Source organism: Hemitrygon akajei, chromosome 16, assembly GCF_048418815.1.
Source record: "Hemitrygon akajei chromosome 16, sHemAka1.3, whole genome shotgun sequence".
Classification (NCBI taxonomy): Eukaryota; Metazoa; Chordata; class Chondrichthyes; order Myliobatiformes; family Dasyatidae; genus Hemitrygon; species Hemitrygon akajei.
The window spans coordinates 41,903,580-41,924,959 of NC_133139.1; the positions used below are offsets into that span (position 1 = coordinate 41,903,580).

General features: G+C 42.0%; 1 protein-coding gene across 21 annotated transcripts in view; it reads left to right on the plus strand.

Annotated features, from left to right (window-relative positions):
• LOC140739994 (receptor-type tyrosine-protein phosphatase S-like) overlaps positions 1-21,380 on the plus strand; it is a 469,315-nt gene that overhangs the window by 374,411 nt on the left and 73,524 nt on the right. For 8 of the 21 annotated variants that reach the window (XM_073068746.1, XM_073068747.1, XM_073068753.1 and 5 more), the window contains 3 exons: positions 5,293-5,453; positions 10,291-10,403; positions 14,296-14,337. In XM_073068746.1, the coding sequence (XP_072924847.1) occupies positions 5,293-5,453; positions 10,291-10,403; positions 14,296-14,337 (316 nt within the window). The remainder of the gene's footprint in view (positions 1-5,292; positions 5,454-10,290; positions 10,404-14,295; positions 14,338-21,380) is intronic. The other 13 variants (XM_073068765.1, XM_073068749.1, XM_073068760.1 and 10 more) reach the window with 3 other exon arrangements.

Below are 21,380 nucleotides of genomic sequence, written 5' to 3' on the forward strand. Positions count from 1 at the left end.
GCATTACTTTCCTTAAGTGGAGTACCATGCTACCTTTCTAGTCCAAATGAGAGAGATAGATATGGTCTTAGTTTATCCACCTGAAAATATGCAATATTCCACTTGTCATACATTAGTACCCCTCTCTAGATCTTTGTGTTCATGTCTCTTCAGTGGAATAATCTTCCAGATGAACGATGGCTAGCACTAGTCAAAGATAAGACGAAGGTGTACTGTTAATGGTAGATCAGCATAGAGGCACAGAGGGAATTTAAGGTCCAACTCCCTAGTTCACTGGAAGTCGCTACACAAGTGGATAAGGTGATAAACTAGATGGCATGCTTGCCTTCTCATTGGTAGGGGTGTTGAATATAACAGAAAAGAGGTCATGCTGGAGTTATATAAAACTTCTGTAGACTGCACTCAGAACTGCATGCAGTTCTGGTTGGCCCATTATATGAAGGATGTGTGTGGAGACCGTGAAGAGGGTGCAGACGAGATTTACAAGGAGGGTATGAGCTATGAGGAAAGGTTGGACAAAGTTGGGCTCTTCTCTCTGGGGTTTGGGAGGCTGAGGAGAGACCTAGGAGAAGTTTTTAAGAGTTATAGGTAGGGTAGGCAGTGAGAATCTTTGCCCTAGGGTAGAAATGTCAAACACCAAAGGACATGCTCTAAAGTGAGGGTGAGGAAGATTAAAGGCAACGCGAGGGGCACTTTTTTTAAACACAGAGAGTGGTAGTTGCCTGCAATGGGTTTCCAAGAGTAGTAGAGGAATCAGGGAGCCTGGTGGAGTTTAAGAGGCTTTTGCATAGACACATGAATGTGAAGAGAATGAAGGAATGTGGATTGTGTACAGGAAGAGAACGTAGAGTATAAATGGGCATCAAGGTTGGCATAACATTACGGGCTGAACTGCCTGTTCAGTGCTGTCTCATTGTATGTTCTATTTAGTCACTGAATGTCTATTCAGATAGGTGAGCTTTACAGAGTATTTCAGGAGACAGAAAAATGGATATATTTTAGTTGTATAAATCCAAGGCATTAGATCCAGATTTATGAAGAATTACAGGCAATGGTAGAAAAATAACTATTTGAATTTTGGCAGTAATAGTTATCAGAATTAATAAGCATGCTATTCCAAATCAGAGTTACTCAGATTGTAGGTTGACCATACATGGTTATAAAATATATTGCTCCTGCAAGCTCACGGAATAGCTGGAGCCATCCCCACCATTCTGGGGGCTTGCCAATGCGCTTGAGTTAGTTAAAATTGGATTGAATCCAAGGAAAATGGTCTCTTATCTCTATTTAATTCACCAAATGGTAAGAAGAGCTTGTTTTAAGGGATATATAATGTCAAATGTTTGAGCATTAACTCCTGGATTCAGACAAAATGCAATATATTGATTTTTCAACAATAATACAGTGGATTCTGGTTGAGACACATCGGGACTAGTATAGTTTGGCCCAACTCAGTAGCACTCCACTTAGCCAAAGCTTCATGGAAATAGTTTAAAAAGTATGAAAAAGACAAGCTACCATTTAACTGAGTAACAAAGTACTTGGGAAGTGGGAGGCCTTCAAAAGTGAAACTTTGTGAGTACAGAGTTCGTATGTTCCTGTAGAATAAAAGGCAAGGATAACGGGTTTAGGGAAACATGGCTTCCCTGAAAAAGGAGGTGCATAGCAGATATAGGCAGGTAGGAACACTTAAAAAGGAAATCAGAAGGAAGACATGAGTTTGCTGTAACAGGTAAGGTGAGAGACAGGTACAGAGTCTGTAAAAGTGAGACAAAACAGCAGCAAGGTCATAGACCCTAGACAGGGTACAGAGAAGGAGGTGATTGCTGTATTGAGGTTGATTATGGTGGATAAATCCCAGGGCCTGATCCTCAGACTCCATGAAAGGCTCATACAGAAATTGCACGGGCCCCAGAAGGGATAGTTAAAACACCCTTGGCCACATGTGACGTTCTGGATGATTGGAGGATAGCTAATGTTGTTCCATTGTTTAAGATAGGGTCTAAGAATAAACCAGGAAATTATAGGCTATTGAGTTTGTAATCAGTAATACAAAAGTTATTGGAAGATATTCTAAGGGACCAAATATGCAAGTATTTAGATAGACCGGGACTGATTAAGGATAGTCAATATGGCTTTGGGCATGGTAGGTTGTCTCTAACCAATCTCATAGAGTTTTTCGAAGAAGGTACCAGGAAAGTTGATGAAGGCAAAACAGTGGATGTTGTCTACATGGACTTTAGCAAGGCCTTTGACAAGATCCCACATGGGAGGCTGGTCAAGAAGGTTCAGTGGCTTGGCATTCAAAATGAGGTCGTAAATTGGATTTAGGCATTGGCTTTGCAGGACAAGCTAGATAATTATAGCAGATGATTGACTGTGACTAGAGGGCTATGCCTAGTGGTGTGCTGCAGGGATTGGTGCTGGGTTCATTGTTGTTTGTTATCTATATCATCGAATGGATGATAATGTGGTAAACTGTGTCAGCAAATTTGCAGATGCTGCCAAGATTGGGTGTGTAGCAGATAGCAAGGAAGGCTATCAAAGCTTACAGCAGGATCTAGACCAGCTGCAAAAATAGGCTGAAAATGTCCTATTTTATGAAATTTAATGCAGACAAGTGTGAGATGTTGCACTTTGGGAGGACCAACCAGGGGAAGTCTTATATGGTGAGCAGTAGGGCAGTGAGGAGTGCAGTAGAACAGAGGGATCTCAGAATACAGATCCATAATTCTTTGAAAGTGGCATTACATGTTGATAGGGTTATAAAGAAAGCTTTGGGCACATTGGTCTTCATAGATCAAAGTACTGAGTACAGGAGTTGGGATGAAATCGTGCAAGACCTTATTAAAGCCAAATATTATGTATCGTATGGTCACCTACCTACAGGAAAGATGTAAATAAGGTTAAATGTATACATGGAAAATTTACAAGGATGTTGCTGGGATTTGAGGACATTATTCCCTAGAAGCTAGAAGATAGAGGGGAGATTTGATAGAGGCATTCAAATGATGAGGGGTATTGATAGAGTAAATGCAAGCAGACTTCTTGGGTGAGAGTACAACCAGAGGTTATGTGTTGGGGTGAAAGGTGAAATGTTTAAGGGGAACATGAGGGAGAACTTCATTTTTAGGGTAGTGTAAATGTGGAACAAGCTGCCAGTGTAAGTGGTGGATGTGGGGTTGATGTCAACATTTAAGAGAAATTCAGATACATGGATGGGAGTGGTATGGAGGGTTACAGTCCGGGAGCAAGTCGATGGGATTAGGCAAATTAATGGTTCAACAGAGACTAGATGAGACAAAGGGCCTGTAGTTTTGTTGTAGTGTTCTAAGACTCTGTGATGTGCACTTTTAATTGGCTGTAAATGAATAAATTCAGCGCAGACACTTAGTGCAAATATTAGGCTGCCTTCAAACAGTGCTTTCAATAATTACACCCTCCAAATCTTCATTTTAATTGTAACACTTAAGAATATTATTGTTTCCTTCAAATTCTTTGTAGTTCCTAACTTGTTAAAGTAGTAAAATCATTTCATTTTCACTCCCTGGTGTGTCTGGCATTTCCAAGCCCGAATGCTTGAAAATGCAGTGAGCAAAACAGTTCTGAATCGTCTTAAGGTTGGAAGCCCAAGAAGAGCTTATTCATCATTTATGCTGGGGAAAAAACTAGATCCTTTGTCTTACTCTTTATTACTCGACAACCCTCCATGACAAAAATCACTACTTTGTGAACACAAACACACAAATAATGATATTTAAAAACTGGTCACTCTAACAGTATAGTGTCTAACGGCCACATGGTGTGCACATGACTGATGCTATTTAGAAAATGGTCGACAATAGTCTCCTGCCACCATTAAGCGGCATGGTGTCACAAATCAACAAAGGGAATCCCAGCTAGTTTCTCGATTTGTCTTTTTTCTTAAAGAATTGTCTCAAAGAAGTGGCTGCTCTTATCAATCAATGGCCTCGTTTAAGTGGAATCCACTCTTCTTGAGCTTAGTTGTCAATCTGACCTTGTAGATCTGTATGGTGAGCCAGGGCAGGAGAAGTAGAGGCAGAGCATCTCCCTCCAGTCATCTAAAAGCTCATATGATGTGACGCTGAGGGCCACATGACCACTTTGGATCCTGATGTTAATGGCATCAATCTCATACCATCCAAAAGCAGGCTGATATGATCCTCTGCATTCACCATTCCCCCCAAAACCCCCCACCATTTTGTGTTCCAGGGAATTACACAGAATGCACAGCACAGAAATACAAAATGTTGTCAATATCACTACTGCATCTCCCTCCTTGCTTCATTATTCCCTGTAAGCCCTTTGCCCCTCATGCATTATCTAAGCATTTACGATAATGTGTTACCTACACTATCCCAATACTCATTATAACAAGTTCCACACTGTAAACATTAACTGCATGATAATGTCTTGCCTGCATTTTATATTGGATACTATATATCTTTGGTTTGAACTAAGGAGCAGGTTTTTTTTTAAAATCAAGCATAATTGAATTTTACATTTCTTTCTTTGCAGAGGGATTTACAAATTGCTTTGTGTCCTTTTTTTTCCCCATAAAACAGTCTCGCACCACTGTTTCATCATATCTCATAACAGGCATACTTCCCAGTTGAGTATCTATCTTAATTCTACATGTCTGCCCTTGGGGTCAGTGTGCCCCACATACTTTCAACTCTTTTGTGTGAAGCAGACTTTTATTTAACAAATTGAAGCAGCTTACATTGTATTTTGAGAGATTGCTTGGAGCTGGATCACACTGAAAGAACTAGCATCTCCTCTGCGTCTTGAGTAGAGAGGCCAAAAGCTAAATATTACTTGATATGTGGAAAAACATAACACAATTTTGCCAAATTTCATGCCACCCCCCACCCACTCCAAACCTGTCCAACATTTTATTGCAGTAACACCATGACTGCAGCACAGGTGTTAGATTTGAGTGAGTGCCTTCAGGTAAGAATATCACCAGCTGTAATTTTCCATGTCAGCTATGTTCTTTTGACCACAAACTATGTCATTAGGCTTTCAGTGGTTGTGAACATTCAGAAAAGCATTCCAGAGGTTTTTGCCTTAACATGTTTCCCCAGCGAGTTGACAAAACATGCTGTGTAATAGTGATAATGTATCAGGTTCTGCTGGAAATGTTCAATAATTTCTAAGAAATCTTCTTGTATTTCTACGCTGATTTATTAATGAAAGTTGCCTGACTACATTTATCATAAAGCAGTGAATGAATTCTAAGAGTTCCTTGGTTTTCCATTGTTTTTGCAGAAGATGTTTGCAGCGAGCCCATACTCTGACCCCATCCTATCTGCGGACCCTGACCCACAGCCTATCATTGATGGGGAAGAGGGTCTGATCTGGGTGGTGGGCCCAGTGCTGGCAGTGGTCTTCATCATCTGCATTGTAATCGCCATTCTATTGTACAAAAAGTAAGAGAATCTCTATTAAGGGTTTAGGGTGGGTCAGGTAAAATGGGAGATTGGTAGATAAGCAGTAACACTGCGTATTATGAAGGTCACCGATGGGAAATCAACCATGGTTTATGGCGCAAACATGAGGAAATCTGCAGATGCTGGAAATTCAAACAACACACACAAAGTGCTGGTGGAACACAGCAGGCCAGGCAGCATCTATAAGGAAAAGCACTGTCAACATTTCGGGCCGAGACCCTTCGTCAGGACTAACTGGAAGGAAAGATACTAAGAGATTTGAAAGTAGTGTGTTGAGGGGGAAATGCAAAATGATAGGAGAAGACCAGAGGGGGTGGGATGAAGCTAAGAGCTGGAAAGGTGATTGGCGAAAGTGATACAGAGCTGGAGAAGGGAAAGGATCATGGGACGGGAGGCCTCGGGAGAAAGAAAGGGGGAGGGGAGCACCAGAGGGAGATGGAGAACGGGCAGAGTGATGGGCCCTAGATTTCTGTGATAACTCAGACAAAGTACAGAGTAATGATGTAACGCTGACATTTAAAATCCAGGCTAACACATGAACCTTGACAGGTTGTATGAGGAGGAGAATTGTGCTTCTCAATCTTTCCCTCTACCTCAGCCCCATATAGCAGGGAGTGTCTGCCTATGACACATTAATTTCTGGGTGTTGTTTGGTTTGCTTGACTTTACCCAGTCAGCCATTCTGTCAGAGTCAGTCACAGAACAGACAGCCTGTCTGTCTTTGGCCTTTGACCTGGTGGAGTTGAGATAAGGGGCACAGAGCAAATCTAAGCTGAACCTGACGTTGGGTTTCGGCCTGAAACGTCAACTGTTTATTCGTTTCCGTAGATGCTGCCTGACCTGCTGAGTTCCTCGAGCACTTTGTGTGTGCTACTTTGGATTTCCAGCATTGCAGAATTTCCCACATTTATGAGCCTGATATTGGTTATGCATAGTTTACGGTGATCACTTGACAAGGTGATCATTCTTTGCAGCTGCAATATTTTTATAATGGAACAATAATACTGTAAATAAATTTTAATTAAAATAATTAACATTATAAGTTAATATTCAGCCTGTTAACAAGGCTGTAATAATAATATTCGCAACAAGAATAAACTAGGCCCTTTGAAAGATTCGGAACAAGTTGGTACAAACCCTATACACACAACAATGCAATGTCTATTCCTATTCTCTATGCAGCAGAAAGCTCTCAAATTACTCTTTCTGTTGTAAAAATTAATCGGTCCTTGTCATCATCTCAAAGTTGCATATTAGTGATGTGAATTGGAGTCATTGTATGATGCTGTGCTACCCCATTAACCACAAAGCTCCAGGATTTCTATACATAATAATTTGAAATAATGAAGTTCGTTTATCATGGTAAAATATCCCAAGGTGCTTCACAGGAGAATAACCAGAGGGGAAAACTGCTGAGCCAAAAAAGGAGAATCTTATCAAGGGGAATGGTTTTAAGCAGGAGAGCCAGGTGGTGAGGAATTTCCCTGACTAGGCCCTAGAACATTGTAGCCTTGACCATGGTTAGAAACTTGAAGGGACAGGGATTGCATGAGAGAGACGACTTGACAGCATACAGATTTCTTGGTACATGGGAGATTGGTGGAGCAATTTTAAAAATAAACACAACAAAGAACTGGGCTTGCAGTGTTGAAGGGGTCTTGTGGCAATGTTTTTTCCCAGCTTCTTATGTGTCCTTGATCTGCGTACTTTATGCATTCATCTCTCCCGTGTGATCCTGGAAAGTGAGTGTCATCAGGCTGCTGGCATCAACCAGCAGCCTTCAGTCATCGATCAATCCTGGGCCATCCAAGCTGAGATAAACTAAGTCCATATAAACTGGGACTTGAAAGCACTGCCAATGGCAGTATTTGTTTGCCTTTTACATGGGGTGATCTTCTTGTGTAGTGGGATGATGCACAGAGTATCTGAAAGAATCTGCTTTGCCATTTTATCCAAATACCCACAAGCAAAAAAAAAACAGAGGCCTAGCAGAAGCACCACACTGTAAGAGCTTGTGAGTGGTGGCTGTGAAAACAACTAAATCTCCACGGTAACGGGATCAGAAAGGAGTATAGTTCGGAAATCAAAAGGAGTATAGTTTGGAAATAGAAAGGAGGCTTTGTTATTTAATCACGATGACTGTATCCAATGGGCAAGGTAATCAAAATGTTACCTAAGTTAATTCACTTGTAGAATGGAACTACTGATCTTTTTACCTTTTGGGAGTTGGTACACACTGTAGCCAATTCTCCAACCTTGCACCTCAACACTCTGTGCTCCTTAATCCTCTGATCCTCCACCCTGCCCTTTATCATTTCTGACACTTTCAATTCCAGATCGAGTCACAGTATCCAAATTTACCAGCATTATTAAAGGATAACTGGTTTAATTAGTCATGGGGTGATGCTGCTCTTTGCGTGTGTGAACTATTAACATTTATACTGAAGCACTTACATAGTTCTTACCTTTCCCTTAATGCACTCATCATGGACAGCAAACCCGACAGGTAAGTAGCCACTTTAATCCAGAGTTCCAAATAATTTTCTGTCATTTTGAAAGGTTAAAATAATTAATAACTTGTTTTATTTTAATTGGCTTATACTTGGATTCTGAAATTATTTTCATGTAACTGTCATAAGAGAAGATAATTGCAAGACCAGGGTAAGCACAAGCTTGCTACATCACCCCTCAGCTCTCGTCATGACTACAGGACCAGGTCTTGATTCAGACACATCTCATGATTCACGTACCATGGTGTCACAGTTGTACAGCTTGTAGAGTCACTGCCCGGCAGTGCCAGAGGTCCGAGTTCAACGCTAAGCTCTGGAATTGTCTGTATGGAGTCTTCACGTGCTCCCTGTTACCACATGGGTGATCTGGTTTCTTCCCACATCCCACAAGAGGTGTGCAGATTAGTTAATTTGCCCCTAGTCTGCAGCTGAATGGTGCAAATAGGGAGAGGTGATGAATACAGGGGTAGAATAAAATGAAGTAGGATTAATGTAGGATTACTGTAAGTGGCTGGTTGATAATTAGCACAGACTCAGTGGGCTGAAGGGCCTCTTTCCAAAATGCATGTCTCAATGACTCTGTGACTGTGCGATCTAATCCTTTGTATTTATTATTTATTCATTTACGGGACGTGAGCGTTGCCAGCGAAGTCAGCATTTATTGCCCATCCCTAGTTGCCCTTGAGAAGGTGGTGATGAACTGCCTTCTTGAACCGCTGCAGTTGCTGAGGTGTAGGTAAACCCTCAGTGCTGTTAGGGAGGGAATTCCATGATTTTGACCCAGCAACAATGAAGGAACAGCGATAAGTTTCCAAGTCAAGATGGTGAGTGACTTGGAGGGCATTTCCAAGCATGATGTTCCCAAGTATTTTCAGCTGTTCTTTTCCTTCTAGATGGTAGTGGTGGTGGGTCTGGAAAGTGCTGCCTTAGGAACTTTGGTGTGTTGCAGTGCGTCTTGTAGACAGTACACACTGCCACAACTGTTCGTTGATGGTGGAGGGATTGGGTGCTCATGGAAAGGGTACCAATCAAGTTAATCTATTCTCAGGTTGATAAATTGAGTCAGAGACTTAAGCAGAATGGAAACAGGTCCTTCAGTGTAAATTGTCAGTGCCTACCAAGCTACTTTAGCTAATCCTATTTGCCTGAATTTAACTGTTTTATACTGTACTCGTCTAAATGTAAATAGGAGGAATGAAACTTCACATGATCTACCCGGCGAGACAGTTACATGACACAGTGCATTAAGTAGAGGCCATTCTCCTTTGCTGCTCTGGAGAGAGGTTTAATCTGTCTCACGGCCTCTTCGGTCCATGTGAAATGAACCTGGAGTAATCTCAGCCCTGCTCCATTCAGAACAAAGTTAGACTGAACAGGGAGTCAGAATCACAGTCAGATTTATTATCACTGACATATGCCATGAAATGTGTTGCTTTGCGGCAGCAGTATAGTGCAAGACTTTAAAAAATCACTGTAAGTTACAATGAATAAATAAATAGATAATAGATACCTGAAGCAAAACCAAATAGTGAGAAAGTGTTCATGGGTTCATGACTGTTCTGAACACTGATGGCAGAGGGGAAGAATCTAAAATGTTCCTAAAACATTGAGTGTGGATCTTCAGGTTCCTGTAGCTCCTCCCTGGTGGTAGTAATGACAAGAGGGCATGTCCTCGATGGTGAGTATCCTCAGCCTTCCTGAGGCATTGCCATCTGAAGGTGACCTTGAGGACTTAAGAAACCAGGTTTAAGAAAGAACAAAATACCGTGCTCCTGAGAGTTTTATTTAGAAGCTGCTTTGCCAGGCCTGTCGGAGAGTTTGCTGCTGAGCCTGGAACAGTTTGTGAAACGTTAATGCTGATGGGTAATCTTACTGGGACGTTCAGGTACTGAGGAAGCATTGCAGCATCGTTGTCACCAGTGGGACGAAGGGATCAGTAGGTGGGCAATTAAAACTAAGACGCATAGGGACTTCTTGCAGAAGGAAGTGAATCTTTGGAATTCTCTACACCTGGGCTTTACGGAGGCCAAATCAGTGAGGGTAGTGCAGGTGGAAGCAGACACAGGGGAACTGAGGGCTGTGGGGAGCTGGCACAGAAGAGGAACTGAGGCGTGTGTAGATCAGCTATGATCATGCTGAGTGGCAGGTAGGCCTGAGGGGTCAGGTCCTCACCTATTTCCTTACACTCCTGTGATATATACAACCTGCAGGCCGTGCATTCAGCTCTTGGCAAAACAGGTTCATAAATAGGCCAAAATCTTCACAGATCATTAACAAAACTTATACCCATTTCACTCCAATGACAGAAAACGCAAAGAAAGTGATCCCAGAACGAAGTGCCTTCTCAACAATGCAGAAGTGCCATCCAATCATCCCATGGACCCGGTCGAAATGAGACGCATTAACTTCCAGACGCCAGGTAAAGGTGCAGTGACTGTGCTCCCTGCTGATGCGATAGAAATAATCTGAAGAGAGCTTTGGTTTTATTCATCAATGTTTGAAGGCCACAGAGGCTGCTTTATTTAAGACTGTCTCTGCTGAAACCTCAGCTGTTTGGGAATGAAGAAGTAGAGTGCTATTGATACAATAGAGGCACTAAGATGGTTATTGTATCTTTCTTGTGACGATATGCTGATATTTTGGTTATGGTGTTATCTGAGCCCAGGGTCCTGAATTCAGGAGGAAGACTGAACAGGGAAAGCCACCTTTCAGGGGACACAATGTTTGTGCATTTCTCAGAATTAGGTGTATTTTCAATGAAGAACCCTCCATTGGGCTTCTAATTCCACATCCTTCCCATTTCTTTCACTTGCCCTCAAAAGCCAGTTTAAACCCCATGGAAGGGTCACCAGTCTCAAGCCCAATTCTGATTAAATCTGCCTATACTTTAAATTGGGACGTGGCCCCTTCATTTGTGTCTTAAAAGATTGCCAAATGTCACAGAATCGAAACATAGCACATCCAATCTTAATTGGATACCAGGAGACAATGAAAATTACTGGTTTGAAATGGGAACATTTGTGTTTGGAACAACTTAGTCTCTTTGTCCATCTGTGCTGTCCGATTCAAATCCACAAATAGTCCTGAGTAGAATGACTCTGGTTATTGACCGCTAAGACATATTAAAACCAACTTCACGGTAATCCTCCACACTGGAGCTTCTCAGGAACCATTGGGAGGAATGCATCCTAGCAAGGCAGAATCATGCTTGCCCACAAAAAAGCCTTAGCAGCCATAAGTATGAAAGCACTATTGCCAGTGCTTCAGGAAGAGGAGAGAGGCAATGGGGGTGTAGTGGGGTGGTGGGGTGATGGGAGAGAGAAGGGAAGGGCAGGGTGAGAGAGAGCAAGAGGAAGGGGGGCAGGAGCAAGAAAGGATGAGGGGAGAAGAGGAATGTTTGAGGGAAAAAAAAGGAGAAACTGCAACAATTTCAATTCCAGTTTTAGAAGAATTTTAGACTGCAAGAGTTACAATTTTCCTGCCTTTATACAGGCAGGGTATTTCTGGAATGGCCAAAGCTGTGCTCTCTCCTGGACACTTCCTTGAGAGAGGAAGTGGCAGCCTGCTGATTACCAGACCTCTCATTTAAGACATGGTTGTGGGAAGAGTTAAAATTAGCTGCAATGAATTCGAACAGTGTAAAAGTCTCTGTCATATTCTTCAACAGATGTTATAATTATAAGTTGAAACACATTTAAGTCCTACCTTTTATCAATTACTAAAATGTGTGGGCTTTTAATGTGACACTTTGTGATGGGCGATTAGCTGGGGTGTGTTCACCAGTGCCTGTGAAATGTGATCCCTAAAGAAATGTTAAAATTTCAGTCAAATTCCGCCATTAATTATGGAACCATGTGGTAGAAATTAGTAGTTTGTTTAGTAGATAATGTTTGCTTTCCTACTGAGGAATTATTCTCATCTGTGCCATTGATTGGCCCTACTGTACAAAAGACCACAGTGTTGATGCAAAGTGCTGCCATGCAGTGGTTAGGATGAATCATTCATCCTGTGTTGTGCATGAAAAGGGAGGGACCCAACCTACTCACCCCCACTGGTCTACTGGGAAACAGCAGGGCCAAAGGAGCAGAAGCTCACCCCGATGACCATTAAAGATGATCACAGAGAAAAGCGTCGAATTCCAAAGGGCACCACCATTTTTCCACATAAACGTGCAGGTGTTATGGAAGATCTTATCAGAGAATAAATGTTCTACAGTATTGCAGGTTAATTATGCAAATCAATTTTGAGAAAAAGCACACATTTGAAGGAAGTGACTGCTGGATCTAGAATGCATTGTTTTGTGGATATCCATTAATGGGTATAAAACTGAAAACTATTTGTCAGTCATTACTGATTCAACCATTAATTTGACTCAATTATTTGGTGCACTTTAGAATTCCTTGGGAAGGATATTTCACCATCCAGGTTTGACAATACATGATAGAGTCATAGAGTCATAAAGAAGTACAACACAAACAGGCTAATTGGCCCATTTAATCCATGCTGAAACTATTGAAACTGCCTACTCCCATTGACCTGCACCAGGACCATAGTCCTCCATACCCCTACCATCCATGTACCTTCGAAACTTCTCTTAAACATTGAAATCGAGCTTGCGTGCACCACTTGTACTGGCAGCTCATTCCACACTCTCATGACCCTCTGAACAAAGCAGTTTCCTTTTATGTTCCCCTTAAACTTTTCACCTTTCACCCTTAACCCATAACCTCTGGTTGTAGTACTTTGTGTTAACACATTGTGGTAAAAGGTGCAACTGGGGCGGTGGGGGGGGGGGGGGGGGGAACGATTGGCAGAGTTTGTTTGTCAGTGGGTTTCCTGGCATTATATTCAGGACGTCAAGAAATTCGAGAACCTGTCATTGCCTCCAGGTCTGATGAGAGAACATTGGCTAGATTCATAGGGCACAGAAGCAGACCGTTGGCCCAGTTGGGCCATGCCAACTAAGATGCCCATCCAAGCTAGACCCATTTGGCCCATATTCTTCTAAACCTTTGCTATATGTATACCTATCAAATGGTCTTTTAAAATATGTCTTCTGAAATAAGCACAACCAATCATTAATTCATTGGAGATGAATGGATCCAAGGTAGTCAGAAGTGGTATTATCAAGCACGTAAACACAAAATTCTGTCTCAGTGACTCCATTTACACAACTAGGTTTTGGGAAAGGTTTCAGCTTGTGGGTAATTCTTACACCTGGGTCACCTGGAGTGCGGTTAATGACAGGGTCATGAAAGAGGAAGACCAGCATGTGTTTATATGGCACAGCTTGGGGCTGTACTTGACTGTGTGTCTTTGGATATGTGGTGGACTCTCTGAGGTCACTGTACTATCCTGAGCAGCAGTGTAGCGCTCTTCAGCTATGAGATTATGGCCGCTTGGTCTTTCCAGCTATCAGCAGAGGTTGGCCAAGTCAGTCCATGCTGTGCTGAGTCAAGTGAGCTCCTCAGAGAAGCTGCATGTGGCTGCCATGTCCCCGGGCTAAGGAGTGAGGGAGGAGCAACAGTTACAGCTGCTCATCAGTGTACGAGAGTCACCATCAGCATCAGTGGTCTGTTCATGGCTAACACAGCAAGGAAGCAGAAAGAGAGCTTGGCTGTTGCAGCCTGGGACATTATCTGCAGCAGAGTTGGCAGCAAAATCACTGGGACTGCGACCAGGCTGGGACAAGTTACCTAACCTCCCAGACAGTTAACCTCCAGGACCAGCTGCCCGTAACCAGAAAGTTAAATTAATGATTTTTTTGTTTAATTATTTAATAAGATACTGAAGAAAGCTGAAAGTGCCTCCTTATTCAGAGAGAGGACAATGTGTGATGAAACCTTCATAATCAGATCCAACACACCTTAGAGCTCGAGATGAGGATCGGGTTGGTAGAAAAAGTCTTGAGAGTCTTGTGGACTCCACCTTAGTTTTATCTAGCTTTGGCCCCTGTGTCCCACCAGAACTTTAATATACTCTCTCAGGATCAATCATAGTCATTCTGGGGACCTGCCCTCATGAGTGAGGGTCCCAAATTTTCAGGCAGTCCCATGAGGACACAATTACTACGATTGTGTTTAAGACAGAGCGAGCCCCGAGGAGAGAAAGGAAAGAAACAAAACGAGGTAAGGAACAGAACAACCGCCGAGTTCTTTGACAGGGGCAGATCGGAGATTGACTGTTTACTCATGCATTTGTTTGTTTACTTTGAGTTCCCGTTTTGTTTTTGTTTGTTATCTCCCCCTTGAGTTGTGTTCTGCCAGCCTGTAGATTTAAGTGTGTTCACGTGCTGATGTTTCTTTTCACAGAATCTGTTGTCAGCAGTCCCCTCAGTGAACCTGAATTTGCAAGTTAGTTCCCACTTGCATTTTATGCCTATTGTTTCGTTAGCTTTAATTTCATTTTGTTTTTAATATACACCTGTATGTGTATATGTATATATATAAATATATGTGTGTGTTATATACCTATATATAATATATATATTTATTATATATATCTATATATGTGTGTATATGTACATATATATATGTACATATAATCTGTGTTTCTTATCCACCTCGATGTAGTTTTAACTTGTGTTTTTCTCTCTCGAGCTCCTGGCTGCTCATTGACTAAGCTTTTAGCTCCTTTCACTCTTGCATGTTTTTTAGGTGTATGTTTCAAATGTCAATCCTTTAAGCCCAGGGTTGCCTGCAGATTGGTGGCTTCATCAGTTTCACCTGGTGGTCTAGTGGGCTCAAGGATATGGGAGCAGCAAATGGGCTGGGTCTGAGGATGAGCGGGACGGAAGGCTAGACTAGAAGTTAAGATCTCTGGAATCAACCTTCTACATATAGTGGATTTCCTAGAATGGTTACAACACTGAAGGAGGCCATTTTTTCTGTGATGTCCTTGCTGCTTCTCTACCAAAGTTGTCCAAAGTATGGTTTAACACCATTAGTTCACTATTTCCTTGGGAGGTAATCGATACAGAAACTCCTCCAGACCGGAGGGAGTGGGGACGAGGAAGGATTTACTCAGTTTTGTCCCAATGCAGACACAAGAGACCGCAGATGCTGGAAACTGGAGCAATAAACAATATGCAGGATGAACTCAGCAGAGAGAGTGGCGTCTGCAGAAGAAAAGGAACTGTCAATGTTTCAGGTTGAACTCCCACGTCAGAACCTAAAACATCAGAAATTGCTTTCCTCCTGCAGATGCTGCTCGACCTACTGAATTCCTCCAGCAGGTTGTTTATTGGCCCAGTACAAACTCATTTTGATTCAGAACAGATATGTCTCATTGTGCTAGACCATTGTTGTCTTCAGGATATTCTAATATATAATCCTTATGGAAGTGTCTCCACACATTTCACCTGCGACCTATAATGCATCTCATTTGATGTCATTATGTTCTGTCTGACTGGAATACTTCATTCCAAATCACAACGAATAAACTGATCATGAGGAACTTCCATGATTCTGAAGGGAGGGCAATGCCAGTAAAGAATTAACGTGTTCTTCTACATGTTCATATTAAATTCCTACTCACTCCTCTCAGGCGCTGATTCCATTGCTGGGCTGGGTTATGCATACATGTTGTCTCCAGACCACAGAGGATGTTTAGTTCACAAAAGAATTTTGACCTGAGCTTGTCCTATGTTTTTAATTAAGTTTAACACAAATTAGCCAAACAGATGCAAAGACTCACAGAATTTCAAATCCAAAAAGCAGGTAGCATCTGTTGAATTTTCTGGCATTTTTTTGGCACTGGCTTGTAAAACATTACAATAGAAGGCAGCCCACCCACTAACTGCCCATTGCCCCGGTAGCATTAATAATCACTGCAAACTTCCAGTGCTCTCACCCATTCACCGTGGATCCTCTGGTCTTTCTCTTTGGCAATGAATTATAGTAACTGTGCGAAAAGCCCAATTTGTGGAAAACCTGACATCAGCCGATATGGTTTGTTCAGATTTTCAAACTACTTAATGTAATTTAAAATATTCACAGATAGAGAACAGTGGTTAAAATTGCTTTAGCTTTTCTCGATAAGCCCATCTTCAGCCATATTAAATGCACCGTATCGATTTTTTACTTAGATCATTTGAGCAAATTTTTAAAAGAAAATTTCTTATAATCTGCTCAAGTTCTATTCATTCTGTCACATTTTGCATCTGGTGGTCTTCCAATCAATTCAGACAAAATCTGTAACAAAGTATATCCTGTCTAATGCATATCAGAGTGCAGTTTGAACGTAATTTTGGCCTGAGGATACTTTAAGCCTTTTCTTGTGTTTTATTTCTCTTTTTTTATAGAATCACAGAACATTTATGAAACAAAAGTAAGTTCTTTAGCCCATTTGCCTGTTTCTTAGACAGTTTCATTCCTATATACTGCAAACTGAATAAATAGACTCTCTCTCAAACACACACAAGTGCACGCACGCACCCACACATACACACACACACATGCATGCACGCACACACACATACACACACACACACACATGCACACATACACAGAGGCCTACACAAATGTACATGCATACGTACATACGTACAAATACACACACAAATGCACTCGTGTATAAAGTCAATGCAAGTTGACAAATATTCAAAGTAACTGTCGACCTACTGATCATGCTGATTGTTTTAAAACTTTTCATCGCATTGTATTTCTTAAAAGTAATTGTGAACTAGATAACATAATTAATCTTAGATTGGGAGAATGGGCAAAGAAGTGGCAGATGGACTATAGTGTATGGAAGTCTATGATCATGCGATCTGGTAGAAAAAATAAATGCGTAGATTATTTTCTAAACTGGGATAAAATTCAGAAATCAGAGGTGCAAAAGGACTTGGGAGTCCTCATATAGGATTCCCTAAAGGTTAATTTGCAGGTTGAGTCGGTGGTAAGGAATGCAAATACAATGTTGGCATTCATTTCAAGAGGACTAGAATATAAAAGCAAGGATGTAACACTGAGGCTTTATAAGGCATTGGAGCATTTCGAGCATTTTTGGACTTCTTATGTAAGAAGCAATATGCTGGCATTGGAGAGGGTCCGTGGGAGGTTCACGAGAATTATTCCATGAATGAAAGGGTTAATGCATGAGGAGTGTTTGATGGCTCTAGGCCTGTACTCACTGGAGTTTAGAAGAATGAGGAGGGATCTTATTGAAACCCATTGAATATTGAAAGGCCTGAACAGAGAGAATGTGAAGAGGATGTTCTCTATAATGAGGGAGTCTAGGACCAGAGGACACAACCTCAGGCATCCCTTTGGAACAGAGACAAGGAGGAATTTATTTAGCCAGAAGGTGGTGAGTCATTGCAACAATGGCTGGGGAGGCCAAGTTATTGGGATATTTAAAGCAGAGGTTGATAGATTCTTTATTAGAAAGGGTGTTAAATGTTATGGAGAGAAGGCAGAAGAATTGGATTGAGAGGAGGAATAATAAATTAACCATGATGGAATGGTGAAGCAACTCATTGGGCTAAATAGCCTAATTCTGTTTTGTTTTATGGTCCTATGGTTTTATGGTCTAAAGTTAATATCATTGAGCACTGAAAACAATTTTACATAAAGACAACAGATGTTAAACAAATATTAAGTTCAGATTCAGATCAATATAGATTCAGCTAGGCCCAAATCTACGACAGTGTTTTTCTCTCTCTTGAAGACAGTGGGATAGCAATTAGTCCTCATTGGCTTGCACTTAATGCCGGGCTGATTTCAATGGATCTAAATGAGGGAAGCGGAAATCAAACATGTTGAGGGTGGTCCATGAGAGTCAAAGGTCAATTTCAAGTTGGTGAGAAGGTATCAGTTGCAGTCAGAGGGCAATGGGTAATTATTCTGTCACGAGTGCTTAAAATTGATTAGCCAGGCTCCATAATGTGGGATTCAACTTGCATCTGTCAGCACATAATCACATCTCTCAGGAGAGCTTTATGAACAATGAATGACAGTTGATAGTATTTAGTTCTTCACCATCTGGGGAAATGCATACATGGTGAGTAAGCACCTTTCAATAAATAACCTTGCAGACTGCCAACAGGTGGTGTGGAGGGGGTTCTGGAGGAAGGATGTCCAATCACTGTCTTACCTTTCTAAACCACTCTGCTGCTGAGCCAGAGTGCTCCCAATCTCATCCACTTGGAAGGATCCTGTTCTATAAGCAAGGAGACTCAAGCTGCATCAGAATGTATTATCAGAGTTCCAGCAGCCTGGGCAGTTTGTCATCCGGCATTGCTGTTCTGCACAGTGTAACGGATTGGCAGACCCAGTAGCGCATTCCCATAAGTGAGATAAAACTCATCCATACATCCAGTGCATGTGTGCACAGGGAAAAGGGAGCATGTGCAGTCATAGCAGACAATGCTCATTTTAACATCACTTGTTTTAATGCCATTTGTGCAAAATTATGTTGCTCAAATGAAGCCCACAAGCTGAATCAGACCTGATTAGGGCTCAGGTTAGCTATGGCATTCATTAAAAGAGCCTTGTTTTCTTTTTGGACCATGGGAGCATCATCTTCTGCCAGGTATATGGTCTCTTTCAGTTTTATTTGTTATTAGATGTTGCCCCAAACAATCTCCAGCTCAATCGCTTCCACAAAGGAAAACCCAGGCCATTCCCTCCCTGTTATCTCTCCCAGTTTTCCTACTGAATGCGCTCCCTCGTGCATCACCCCCATCCAGCCAAATGACCATTGTGTTCATTTCCCTAATCATTATCTTCCATCCATCTGATCTTCTCTGCAATAGGATTCTCTTTCCCCCAGCAATCCTCTTCCCCCTCCCAAATAAAGCACTCACCCCTTTCTCTCATCTCCTCAGGTCTGCACTTCCTCTGACATCCTCTTCCTTCTAACCCCAGCTCACTCCTTCTGTCATCTCCATTGTCCTCAATGGCAGGATCCCTGCGGAAAGATGTTGGGGTCAATCTCCTATCATACCATCTGCTCTACTGCCTCCAATACCTCAGACTGCTCTACTGCCCAGAAAGTCGCAGGCCTTTAAATGCAGAAGTATCGCTCGCAGTATGTAGGCACTGGTCTGTTCAGTGCCCCACTAATCCCTTACTTTAAGCACTTTACAGTTTTGACTCCGGGATCTTTTTGGAAGGTTTCACTACCATTCCTTAGTAAACCTTAGCCATTGATCAGGTTCTGGTCCTCAGTAGTGACAAAGGAAATATTCAACACATTATGTAAAACTAGTCTTTAGCTAGGTATAATTAGAGTAAGTTACACTGCAGATTTAGGAAGTGTAGAACAATGTAATATAAATGGAAATGAATCTAGTTCTGCAAGATACGGCCATTCAATATCTATTCATTTCGGTGCCATAAAACTATATGGCACTGTGCCATCATAGATTGCAGATATTTCAACACATACATACACATATACACACATGTGGATACTAATACACACATACACGCACTCACGCAGACACACTCACGTAGACACACTCACGTACACGCACACACATGCACACAGGCACTCATTTACATTGATAGATATCTACACACATGCACACACACTCATACACATAGACCAACACTGATGCTACCACTTACTTCACATATACAGTATACACACACAAGTAGACACTTTCATGTACAAACACATATTCGCAAAGACACACACACACACACACTTTCTATTCTAGCAAGGAATTACAGCCAGTATTTTCCTCATTAATAAAGAGTACCAAAACTTTTTCCACCACGGATATTGGGCACAGATGACATTTTTTTTAAATTTCATAAATATATTATATTCAACACCTGTTGAATATAATTAATGCACATTTTTCTACACGCAATTTTACCATTAATCGGATTCATTCTCTTACAATGGGTCACACCACTTGCTCTTCTTCCTTAAGCAATGCACCCATGGAGCTCCTGAGAGGCTGTAACACAGGGTCCAGTAGCCCCAGACTATGGTCCTCTCCCTCATTGCTTATGAGCTTCAGAGTGTCCTTCCACATGTATCCCTGCGCCTTGAAGTATGGCAATTGGTAGCATTTGCTTGCCATTTTCCCCTCACACTGGAAGACCAACATGTTTCAGGGTAGCAAGCACACAACATGGCTGCTTCCACATCATGCCCCTGCCCTAGGCAATAGAAGTATCAAACTGTCACCCAGCATCAGCATCAACATCAAACCTTTGAAGGAGTCACTCCAAGATTGGAGGTGCTGATAAATCAGATTTTGAACAGTGTGTCCCAGCTGAGCATTAAATACCACCAGCGCACAGTCAGCCCTAATCCTATTGCTTCTCTATCCTGTTATAATTCGTGATAGTCAGTCATCTAGGCACCTGTGGGTTGGCTGGACAAGTTTCCGCAGCCCAATACAAGCTTTGACACAGTTACAGGAAGCAAATGTGAAGCACTCAGGCCGCTTTGTGTGCAAACGTTGACCATCATGAATCTGAGCTAGGGAGTCCTGTGCTAGATTTATCATTAGTCAGTTGAATATGGGCTGCCATGAGCCTCAGTGGCCCCTAAGCCAGAGAGAATAGAAATTCACTCCCCCATCTCAGTTCAACTGGAATTTGTGTTGTCTTTGGGGAAGTAAAGACTAACACTCAAGTTCTGATCATGGCCTCGTCAAATAACCTCTTGTCTTTCACTGTTGAGTTTCCAAGAGCAGCCATTGTTGATGAAGTTGGGTAATGGGTGAGAGGCAAGGTAGAGGTTGTTGGGAATGGGCATTATTGTTAGAAACAGGAAACTGGAGATGGGGGAGAGATTAAGTTAGGGTGATGTGAAATTAATGAGTGGGTGGCTTATTTGGCTTCTCACAAACTCCATAAGGCTGCACCTCCCACTAAGGGTCCAGTGTGGCTCAGTTGGAAAGAGTATCAGCAGGGATCAGCAAGGAAGGGGAAATTGGTCTGTGGAAGGACATCTCTCACCTTCCAGTCTCTTCTTTGGAGGCCGCATTTGATAATAGGACTCCCAAGAGGCAAAGAGCAGGCTAGAATCCTTTTGTCCTTTCAGTGCATGAAAGGCTTGGGAGGGGTGGCTAAATTGGTGGCCTAAGTCACCTCTCCATTTGATAATGAGTGGGTGTGTATTGGACATTTTCCACGATGCAGGAATGTGTTTTCCAACACATCTCCCTTTGTGTTGTGTGTTATAACAAACTGCAGTGAAATCCCACCATAAAAACTGATGATGATTTCATGCTTGCTTCTCATCTTTGTGCTGCCTCGAGTTTAACGTCCATATTGTCTGCTTCAAATGATCAAACTCTGCTGATTCTGTAACAGGGCTTGAAATTCTCCATAGCAACGAAAGGCACTTCCCGCTATCTCCGCAAGCAAGGTTTGTAATACCATTAGGGACCTGCTTGTGGAGAAAGCCAGATACAGGGATCAGAAAAGAA